Raw genomic sequence first — 12,445 nt, 5'->3', positions numbered from 1 at the left:
TATTTTAACATTTTTTTTTAAAACGTTAGTGACTTTATAAATATCTTCACTGAATGTGAAGGTAGATAGGTTTTGTTTTTTTCAGAGTGGTTAAAGGGCAATGTCTGTATTTATTGATAATACTTTCAATGAAAAAACTACTGTATCCATTACGTTTAGCAATCATATGAATATTGTTAAATTCTTTTTTAATATAACTTTCGGGCATTGTTACAGTAAAGGCTCGATGAACCATACTATTATATGCCGCTCAAATGGATTTGGGGATGTGAAGAATCTTGACGAATAGTAGAAGCTGTTTGGGTAGGTTTTCTGAAAATATTGTATTTTAGGGAGTTTGATTGTCTAATGATGGTCAATTAAAAGAAATAAGTTTCATAATGATAGATCCGTATTGAACTGTGATTACAATAGAGTAAATTAATATATTATTTTGGGTCCACCTTTTCAATACGAAATGTAAATAGTTTAAATTACATAGGGACTAGTTTCGACCTAGTAATAGGTCATCATCAGCCTGAAGTAAATTAAAGCGTAAGTATCAAAGAAAAAATAAACAATGTAAACACAAGTACAGTCTTTTTAAAAGTACATACCATGTGGGATATTGAGCAGCAATATATTAAAAATAATTACTCTTCCAATTGACGAAGCACTGTGCGGTTGTTATGTTGTTTATTTATGAATAAAGTTCAGTGCGCTGTATAGTATTAAAAGTCCAGTGTGCACTAAAAGATGTTATAAAGAAGAATTATCAGTTGAATGCTGGCTTCTTGAGTTTGCTGTTGTTTTGACATCTAAAGCATTACTTTGTCAATTTTATATATTTTTCATCTAAACAGTGTTATGTGGCTGAAGATGTTGATAATATACGAAACATGTACCACTTTTGACCATTAAAAGTTGCCTTAAGCAATCATTGTATCGACTAGGTGGAAAATAAATAAATACTTAATTGTGAATCTATTGAAGTGCGATACGGACCATGAAGCTGATTTTATGTAATCCACCTATCATCATCGCCCTCCTGAAACCACCAGTGCGGAAACTGGATTTGTTCAAACTGGAGGCTTACTCTGATTCGGTGAAAGCGATTATGGAAATAATACATCTTGGCGACCTGAATGGATCCCTTCGAGCTATAGAAGATATCATCAAGGGTTCTGTTATACCAAGAAGTTTGCAGGAAAGGAAAGCTAAGCCCTGGTTTAACCGAACTTGCTTCATTAAAAGGAAAGAAACGTTACGGGCCCTTCATCAAGTAATGGAAAGCCAAACTCAGGAAAGACTCATAGAATATGCAGTAAGAAGAAAAGAATACAAAAGGGTAGTTAAAGAAGCAAAGAAACAGTTCCAGAAAATATCTGAGGAAAATATACTAAAGAAAGCCAAAGAAGAGCCTTTTTCAATTCTGAAGCAGAAGCAGCCGAAATTCACAAGACAGATCCCATTGGAAGTCTGGGAAGATCACTTCACCTCACTACTCCAAGCAAAAGAGATGCGAGACTTGATCGACGAAGACGGCAATGACAGAGCTCCAATCAAACCTTTTACGACAGATGAATTAGAAGACATCGTCCGGAACAGTAAAAACGGTAAAGCAGGGGGACCTGGTAATATATTTTACGAACATATTAAAGACAGCTGGGCCATACTAAAGGACTCAATTACAGAACTCTTGAATCAATGTCTCAGACAAGGGAAAATTCCAGGTAAGTGGAGAGAATCAACTATAAGGCTCCTTTCACACGGCCCACTTGCTTTCCACGCCACGCCACGTCACTCCACTCCACTCCACTCCACTTCTCAGACACTTGCCGTCCACTTCCGTCAACTTACCGGCAACTTCTCGTCCCCACCTCACATTTGCGTCTCGGTTTGAATCTGGTCCATGGACGCGCACATTATCCTTGGGATTTTTATTCTTCCGAAAAGAAGGTTGAGGTGAAAGAACAGTACTAAGGTTAATTGGGTCCATCCATTGAATTCATATCGCCTAGAACGAGGAACTCATCGTTCTTCTAGATGAACGTACCAATGATCTAAAAATGTTCCTTAATTACTTTCGTATGAGTGGGAATTTGTTTAATTGTTGTCAATCCTTGAAGCAAGTTTACAGCGTCAGGACACCAACATGAGAAAATGTATTCCGCCGATATTTTGAAACAAAAACTTCAAACTTGTGACGCACACAATGTTGACCGTTTGAACGACTGATTTAGTGAGCTACCAGTATGGCCTTGCTACCTACACCTACCTTCTGTAAATAAGACTGGTAGTTCTCACAAATAAGATTTTTTTTTACAAGTTGCTGTATATCGCACCGACACAGATGGGTCTTATGGCGACGATGGGACAGGAAAGGGCTAGGAGTGGGAAGGAAGCGGCCGTGGCCTTAAGGTACAGCCCCAGCATTTGCTTGGTTTGAAAATGGGAAACCACGGAAAACCATCTTCAGGGCTGCCGACAGTTGGGTTCGAACCCACTATCTCCCGAATACTGGATAATGGCGGCACATAAGCGACTGCGGCTATCGTGTTCGGTCCGAATAAGAAAATGTTATTATGTAATTTAATTGGAAGCAGTTGTTTTGAAATGAAGACTGCTAAAAAGCTTTGATTAATTATTTTTCAATTACCCATGTTATTGTAATATCGAAAATTGTTAACATATAACACATATAGCCTATTATTGTAGATATCAACTTCTCTCTCTTTGGAGTTGTCCAGTTCGGCAGAAAGTGGAATCCCTTCATGGGGAACTTCATTCCACATTTGAAGCCTTTTATTTTATTTGAATAGTCTGTCGTTCGTTAATCCCACTGACAAGGCCGATTTCTGTATTTTTATTATTAACTTTTCAGTATCTATGAATGGAACCGACATTTTGAAACGAAATCTTCGAACTTGTTGCTCATTTATATGTTGACTGTCTGAACGAGCTAATCTGATTCAGTGATGAGTGAGCTTCCGGTCGCCCAGTGTGGAAGACACTTCAGGCCGGTCGACAGCAGCCTGCTGTTGACGAGAGTGGACGGAGGTTGCGCCACACGAAGTGTCTCGTGTGAACGCTACCGGCCTTTTACCACACCTCTCGTGGAGTGGAGTGGCGTGGCAAGCAGTGGATCGTGTGAAAGGGCCATAAAGGTGATGTATAAAGGCAAAGGAGATGTGAACAACCCAGATGCATACCGAGGAATTGCTTTAAAGTGTACACTTTTGAAAATATTAACGAAGGCTCTAGCAAACCGTCTGAATGATCTACTAGATGACAAATTACCGGAAGAACAATTCGGGTTCAGAAGAGGTCGTTCAACGTTGCAGGCAGTACATTGTTTGATGGAAGACATTCAAGAGGCACTTAAAGTACAGAAAGGAAAATTGTATGCGGTGTTTGTTGACTTTCGCAAAGCATTCAATTCTACAAGTAGGAAATTGATCCTCCAGAAATTAAGAGAGATTTGCGGTGAAAACTGTTACATAAAATTGATAAAAAATATATTATCGGAAAATTATGTAAGAATTGATGACGACTTAAAGTCTAAGCCAATCCTACAGACTGTAGGAGTTCTTCAAGGAGATCCTTTGAGTCCACTACTCTTTAATGTCGCAACATATGACATTACGAAAGCCATCGTTACAGAGCAGACAAGTATCTATCTATACGCAGACAACATGGTAATCGTCGCGTCTTGTAGAGAAGAACCACAAACAGCACTTGATAGACTGTCAAAATGGTGTGAAGAGGCCGGTTTGGAAGTTAACAAAGAGAAAACAGTAGTGATGGTTTTTAGAAGAGGAGGAAAACGAGCGGCTGCAGATAGTTTCTATTTTGAAGATTCTCTTCTAAATTCTGTGAACTCTTTCAAATACCTTGGAATAACTCTCCAAATGAACGGCAAAACATTCTCAGCTCACGTGAAAGAAAGATCTCTTGCAGCAATAATAGCAATAAATGATATAGAGCACATCGACCAATTATCAATTGAGACAGCAATGAAACTGTTTCATCTAAAGATTACTCCAATTGCAACTTATGGTTTAGAACTAATATGGACCTTCTTGAAAAAGAAAGACCTAAAGGAATTAGAAAGGGTTAAAGCTACCTTCCTTAAACGAATCCTTTGTGTGTCCAAATATACGCCTTCGAGACTTGTTTACGAACTGACAAGAGAACTGTTTTTCATCGAAGACCTACGGTTTTCTATGACCCTGCAATCGACGACAGAATACCAAGACTTCCTGCGTAATTTGAAATTTAAAAAGACCGAAATATGGAGTGACTTCTACACAACTGACGCAATGACTACAACTGACTGGCAACAAAGTTGTTTTGAACTGAGACACGCGGTGACCCGTGCAGCGGTCCACGGATTTCACCACAAGGCTTGTGCTACTCTCCGCTTTCACGATCCGAATAGTGACTGTGTATGTCGATGGTGCAATAGACTTTGTGGCCGTTACCATGCTTTGGAGTGCCCAAAGAGAGCCTACTCTCTGAAAAGTTTCTGTAGTGAATAGTGCTATGTATTCTATTCTTTTATTTGACCATTTGGTTGCAATAAAGATTTTAAAAACCACGCAAAGGTAATTTCGGTGCTAGTATTGTACAACCTGACTAGAAGATAAAGAATTTGCAGCACCACCGGGTGTTGCAGGAAACATACATCAATAGCTTGAACAGAATTTAATGGGTCAGTACACACAAGAAACTGGCCTCTTTCGTAACCTAGTACAAACTGCAAAGTTTCTAAGGTGGTAAAGGGTTCGGCAGTACACACACTACAGACACTAGGAAGTGAGATCTTTGTGCCAATATTATCGGAGATGAAAAAAAGCATTCTACATTTTCTCCTCTCTTTGACCCGTCCATGAAGACCTGTAGTGCGTCTAGGTACTGGTGAACCAAGTTCTCTAAACACCTATGACGAACAGAGGCATCCATATTGACCTTAGATCCATGGAGTAGATCTAGCCATATATCCCACCACGGAAGTACCTCCTCTAGGGGTTCAATGAAGACAACCACCAATAGCCACATCCACCTCATGACACAAGCTGTTAATTCAAATCCCAACTGGTCGTGAGGCATTTGGGCAGTTTTCGTACCTCTGATGATACTGGGTACTAAAGAGACATTTGACATCTAGGATTTTGCGGCATTTCACAAATTTTGATAGTGTACATGAGGAGTATCTGTTGACACCATCTTCATAATGATGGAACTCCCGATTCAGTGAGTAGGTTGGAAATCAGGCTAGTACAGAAATCAAATACAGAGTGTACACACAAATTTGCAATTATATTTGTATACATTTTTCCACAACCATTCTCCTCAGAAGAATGGTTTCAAACTTAAAACTCATATCTTTCTGTCTCTACAATCATGAGTCATCTGGTGAATGTTATGGTAACTTAATGCTGATAATAAAATCCATATTCTTTTAAGAGTATTAAATAAGATACAACATACCTGCCATACTATACTGAGGGTATTCACGAAATGATGATGGGCCTCCTGAGGTTACTGTTGGAAGAGTTCCATATGATCCCGGTACTCCAGGTGGCATCATGGAACCTGGACCAAATTGGGGATGAGCTGCAGCATTCTCTGTTCCTGGAGGTTGAAAATTCTGTGGATGACCTGAAAATAGAACATCAAGAAAATAGATCATCAAGTAGTTGAGATCATAGGATCAAAAGACTGACAACATGGCTTTCCTACAGTGGATAGCTCCTCTATGGTTAGATGGTTCTTAAGAGAAAATTGCGCAGAACAAAGTGCGTATTAAGAAATCTGAACAATTACATACCCAATCAACACCTGTCACTTTTATTTCAACTAAGTAATGTACATGTTTTGTCCACCTTAACCCAGCGACATACGATTATTTTACTTGATAAATCATGGTTAAATGTGATTATTTCCTTACATTTTTCACTGAAAATGTCACCACAACCACTATTATTGGATTTTCATTTAAGATTCTTTCCTTACACCTAAGCCATAGTGTTATGATGCACTTAAGTCTGTTGGTGATCCCAAGGGAAGAGAATGTGTGTTCAAAGCTTGAGAGTTGATTGCAATTTTAACCTCTGTCACATTAATAGAATCCTCATAATAACTGCTCAATGACTTCTCAGAGTTTCTGAGGCAGTATCATTTCTAGTATCATGGAGAAATTCAAAAATGCTTTCCTTTTCCTTGTGATAACAAGACATCTCATTTATTATTATTATTATTATTATTATTATTATTATTATTATCATTATTATTTACATGGTCTTACATCTCACCATCTACCTCTTTATGGCTTTCGGAGACATCTAAGTGTCAGAAGTTTGTTCTGCAAGAGTTCTTTTAAGTGCCATTAACTATACTGACACGACACTGGCGTATTTCAAGCACCTTCAAATACCAATGGACCAAGCTGAAATCGAACCAGCCAACTTGTCCTTAGAAGTCCAGCACTTCTACTGTCTGAGTCACTTAGCTTATTTTTTATTATCATCATTTCCCTAATATAAAGAAATGAGATGAAAATGACCATTGGATAATGGCAAGTACACTAGTGCCTCTTGTAAATGTAATATTAATCTAGGAAATCACAATAAAAATAAAACTATAATTGAAGTACAGTATTCCTGATTTAAATGCACAAAATGGTTGTACCAGTCATTATAAGGGAATGGATCAAAGGCTTCTTCCTCAGTGTGATTCTTTAGATTGACATCAATTTTGTATGTTTGTTTAGAAAAACACTAATTTCAATCCTAGCAATTTACAGACTGTAAAAACTAAGCAAAAACATTAAAACTCTTAAAACACAATGAATCAGGCAAAAAGAAGCCAGAAGACAAGAAAACAAATGCAGATATGACATAACCTCAATAAATACATCTTGCCAAGATTTGCTAAAGTCTACAAGACAGAGAAGACAACCATACTCTCTATGACTCTACACAACAAACAGCATAAAAATAGACAAAAGCTAGCACAACTTTAAAAAGAAAACAGACTGCAGTTTTCCTTTTACCAATAATGTGAAAGCCAACAATTTTAAATACAGAAGTACACCAAAGTGTTTATATAACAAGACTACGTTCCACAGTATTCATAAATCTTGAACAATTTCTTTCAAGTGCCCATTCTGCAATCCATACATCTTTTTTCTTAATGTCCTCCCCCATTTGATAGCGCTGCGAGTGGGAAGGAAGCAACCCTGACCTGAGTTAAGGTACAGCCTTTGCCTGGTGTGAAATTGGGAAACCAAGGAACAACATCTTCAGGCTGCCAACAGTGGGGTTCGAACCCACTATCTCCCGAATGTAAGCCGATAGCTACACGACGCAAACCACACAGCCACTTGCTCGGTGTTTTGATGAATATGGTGGATGAGGAAACTCAAAATGCAAGTCTAAAATGATCGCAACCATTGCATTTACAATATAGGGCTGTCATGTTACTGTTGCGACAAACATACATCACCAAAATTAATCATCATTCGTCGAAGAATTTCAAAAGCACAGCAATTACACGGTTCTTTAAAGTCCCTAGGTCATTCGTACACTAAGAATGGAAGGAGTTGGAAAAATCCAGCAGGGATATGTTGCATGTAGCCAAGTACAAAAAGCATTAAGAGCATTAATAAGAACAAATGAGAACTTCAGATTATCTACGAAGACCACTGCTATTGATTTCCAGGTGTATGAGAGCACAATATCTGCACTGAGACACACAAGGCTTTTCAATGAAAGTCTTATGTTATGAGGAAATGGCAGCTCATGCTGGCACACACAGAACAACAACAACAGCTACACAAAGTAAAATGATTACTGAACAAGTTGAAACATCTGGAAGAACCTGGCATTCAGTACACGAGTGCATGTGGGGAACAAATATTCAAGAAATGAAGATGGCTGCCTTCTGTGTAAAAGCATTACTATTTTGCAGTTGACACGGAATTTGTACTAAGAATTCTTGAAATACCCATATAACCACACGACAAGCACAAAAATAGACTTCAAAATATCTTTATGCTACTTTGTGTGTTCACTATGTCAACTTGTTAACCCACCAGCATACTAATTTTCTTGTCCTTTGCACACCCAGAATTAATATATAATTTATGCGAGTCACAGCTATTCGTATGTTCTCATGCAAGCCTCTTCCCACAATTCTGGCTCACTTCTGTTCAGAATTCAGAAATATCACTGCTCGCTAACAACTGCCTTCTGCACGACCACTACTAACCTTGAGTAGGAGGGAGACAGGTGAGATAAGGATTCGCCCTCAATATTAAACAGAACGAGACCTACAAGATGATCAAATACAGCTTCTTGAAAGGCGGATTCTTCCCCTTTTAAATGTAAAGCTGAATGCATGGTTGAATCTGATTAAGCTCATGGGGATCTCTTTGTGTATATGTTGCATCCCACCAATGTGCCAATGAGTTACTTTTGCAAGGTCAATAACTGAAGACTTAAAACTTTTCATAGTATGACAAAAACATGGCACACAAACACAGATAAGTTGTCCCGTGGTATTTGAACGTGTTGGTGTCATGTTGGCAGATTAACTGGCACGTCAGAGAACCCCTGTTGGACAACATTCTGCCACCTCGACTGTATGAAGAGGAAATATTAAAAGTTAGCAATAACGCAGAGTGTGATCCTTTATCGCAGAGAAAAAAGAAAAAAAAAAAAAAAGTGAAATTTTGGATAGAGATGAACATAAACGTGAAGTTGAGGAGAGCAAAAATTTTAGTAATATTTTGCCGAAACACAGGTGAATTTTACGCCAACCCATGACAGATTTCAACTCTAATTTTTCACAAACTCTACACCATAACACAAATTCTTCCTTTTTCTTGTTAATGTACAGAAGAGAAATACTGTAGTCTTGTATTGCAAGACATTTAGGTACAGAGAAATGAGTTTTACAAAACATGAAACAAAACTCAGTATAGGTCTGAACCAATATATAAGACCTAGCCCTGTAACTTATGAATTATAGAAGAATTCTAAATCTCTAAACTACCCATAAAGCTTTACCTAATTATAAAAGTGATTACATAAAGCTATAAATGAAAAACCTATGAAATTAATAATACAGAGCATTATTCTGTCTTCAAAGTAAGTACATAAAGGATCATCAATGTTGAAAAAAAAAAAAAAAGAAAAAAAACCCACTTTAAAACAAAAAGTTCTAATGAACTGTGCACTTATCGCTCATAGGCTGCAATAGTGGTACAACTCAAAAAAACATGTTCTGAAATAATGAATACAAACATTGCCTTAGTAGTGAAATGCAGAAATCATACATTTAATTTATGGAATTAAGAGCAAGCTGTACGAAACGGCTTGATAGTTCAGTTAGTAAAAATGTTACTTAAGAATTGCTCACCAGACTAGTCGGCTGTGCAATTAGGGACACGCAGCTGTGAGCTTGCATCCGGGAGACAGTGGGTTCGAACCCCACTGTCAGCAGCCCTGAAGATGGTTTTCTGTGGTTTCCCCATTTTCACGCCAGGCAAATGCTGGGACTGTACCTTAAGATCACAGCAGATTCCTTTCCACTCCTAGGCCTTTCCTACCCCATCATCGCCATAACACCTGTCTGTATCGGTGCGACATGAAGCAAGTGGTAAAAAAAAAAAATTGCTCCCTCATTCCACTTCCCAAAGCCATGACCTAGATGTTTTGAGATGTGTCACTAATGCTGCAGTGTTTTTTTTTTTTTGTTTTTTACAGATTATCTTGAATTATCTTGGGAGTTTGCAGCTTATAATAATGAAACAAATTTACAGACAGTGGTAGTGTCTGCAATAATTCTGCTTTCGTATTTTTTGAGTTGTACCACTATTGCAGTCCATGAATGATACCAGGATTTTACAAATTAACTTGTAACCATGATGATGTTTGATGAACATATGCATCATAGAAGAATATTTCAAAGCAAATATAAAACAGATTTTCAGCCAAGACTCTTCAAATGAAACAAATCTCATAAAACATGCACATCTAAACTTATTTGTACGACATGAGAGATAAAAGAATCCAACGACCATCACCCCAAAAATACTAAAGTAATTTTTACAGGAAGTTAATAATTCAATCTTAATGAAGATAAAAACAAAGCAGAATTCTTATTAGGAGTTGGTTTATCCCATTGCAATTCCCCTTAATTCGATCACCACCATCGAACACATTTCTGCATGTTCTAACTAATTACTTAGCGCTCTGTTCAAGTAGATTATTTATTACATACCTGGAGGCAAGTACGGCATACTGTATGGCATGGATCCCATCATGTACTGCTGTTTCTGTTGTTCCTGCCGCATTTGCATTTCACGTTCCTGTTCTTGTATTCTTTGGAGAGCAAGTTGACGTTGGTACTGTAATATGGAAAGCTACTTTTTCAAAACAAGGGATGATGCAAGAAGTTCAAAAAACAAAAACATCATTATACAACACCATAAAATGGGAATTTCGATAATTTTGATGGTTTTTTCTACCAGGTAACTTCATCTGTTTTAAAATTTATTGTTTTAGTTCTGAAAGAATGATGGATCATAAAACTTGCTTGCACTGGCAGTAAAAGGCAGTTATTATTTGTAAATTGCTGACCACTATTTTAAAGGGTAAAATAACAGGATTATCAGTCTTGCTTACATCTTGTAAATTATTCTGCATTACAGATTTCTGATCATTATTAAACAAATCAGTGTTAAGAAGGAAATAATATAACACACAACTTCTGAACACATATATTGAAAAGTATTCTTACTGATTGGCATTTTAAAACTTTGTTTTGTTGTTACTAGATTTAATGGATGTTTGTTTCCCAAGGTTACTCAAGAAAGTATGATGAAAGTTACCACTATCAAATACAAGAATATGTATTTTTTTTTTTTAAAGAATACAAATAAGTTCAATAACATCAATCAAAAACACCACACAAATCTTCAGAATTAGTTTCTAGCGAGGCAACTAACTTTTCAGAAAGTCAATGCGGGACAAAGGCTTGCAATTAATTTTCAAGGAAAGAAAAAGGAAAAAAGAAGTGGGGATCACTTTCCTCTTTGAAGGAAAGTTGGACGATCCTCTCGTTTCCAAGAAAAGGCCATATTGAAAATAGGGGAGGAGGATTGAAGAGGGAAAGGATGCTCACCAAACAGGAATGAATTAATAATTTAATGTTATTTGCTTTACGTCCCACTACAGGAATGAATTAATAATTTAATGTTATTTGCTTTACGTCCCACTAACTACTTTTACGGTCTTCGGAGACGACAAACAGGAATGCACTAGTATAAGGGCAAAGCTTGGAAGACCATGAAAGATAACAGTTAAAATGACATTGCCAAGAAGAAGAAGAAGAAGAAGAAGAAGAAAAGAAGAAGAAGAAGAAGAAGAAGAAGAAGAAGAAGAAGAAGAAGTACTGTAAGCTGTAATTGAAACGGAATGCAAGTACCCTCAGTAACAGTTGTTGAACTCCCCTGACCTACTTATTTTCTTGGTAGGTGTTTCCTTTTATACTGGATAATGAAGTTTTAGCAAAATCTAGGTTTCAATTTACTATTATAATGTCTAGACACTTCAGATCAGATACTGTAATTGTCCTGATGTACTGTGCCTGTTCGTTACAATGGCCCTTTGAACTAATTGAAATTGTTCATGAATCGTCGTTAGTCCTTTGGTCACGACCGGCTTCAAATTTCAACCAATACCACTTTGTGTGCTATTTAAATTATTATTACTGAAGACTGATGCTAGGAATGTAAAACACACCATTTTGTCTTACAGGAAAACTTTCTCAGTAGATCATAACTACTGTTATAAGGGGCCAAACTCAATAGAAAAAGAACTGTTACAAAATCAAGGAAAATGTAAATCCAGCAAATAGCATAAATACCATACTTACACGAATATTCCCCACATATTTTTTAAATTTTTTTTTTAATTTTGAGGCACAAAATTGGGGTGCGGGTTTTATTTTTGCCAAGGTTGGCAACACGCTCCTGGCTCACCTAGTTTTCGATGCTGAATGTACAGTTATGCTTTGTGCACCCGGAGATGGGAGAAAATTGTCCCCATGTCATATTTAAATGGAAAACAATTCAGATTTTTAATTCTAAACTGCCTGTACATTTTTTAAAAATAATATTTTACAGAGTAATTTAAATTCAAATTTTCTCTGCGTCACGATAGAACGTGTCTTCCAGAATGTGCAGGGGTAGCTTTCCGCACTTTCACTTACTTCGGTGTGTCTATAGTGTTTCATAGTTGAAGTTCGAGTGAAATCTTAATTCTTTTGTATTCAGAGTTTTAGAAACGCCACAATATCACGTAGGAGGTAGTGTGCAGAGAAGCAGAATCCGCGAAAACTGGCGATGCCAACAGTTGGCGAAAAAGCATGGCTCAATTATAATCAATTCATACGC

General features: G+C 37.2%; 1 protein-coding gene across 2 annotated transcripts in view; it reads right to left on the bottom strand.

Annotated features, from left to right (window-relative positions):
• Positions 1–12,445, bottom strand: part of Hrs (Hepatocyte growth factor regulated tyrosine kinase substrate) — a 158,005-nt gene that overhangs the window by 24,548 nt on the left and 121,012 nt on the right. For both annotated transcript variants that reach the window (XM_067149828.2, XM_067149827.2), the window contains 2 exons: positions 10,270–10,396; positions 5,473–5,643 (listed from right to left, as the gene is read on the bottom strand). In XM_067149828.2, the coding sequence (XP_067005929.2) occupies positions 5,473–5,643; positions 10,270–10,396 (298 nt within the window). The remainder of the gene's footprint in view (positions 1–5,472; positions 5,644–10,269; positions 10,397–12,445) is intronic.

The sequence above is a fragment of the Anabrus simplex genome, chromosome 6 (assembly GCF_040414725.1).
Source record: "Anabrus simplex isolate iqAnaSimp1 chromosome 6, ASM4041472v1, whole genome shotgun sequence".
NCBI lineage: Eukaryota > Metazoa > Arthropoda > Insecta > Orthoptera > Tettigoniidae > Anabrus > Anabrus simplex.
The sequence above is the reverse complement of the archived record's forward strand: the minus strand, read 5'-3'. Positions and strand labels throughout refer to the sequence as shown.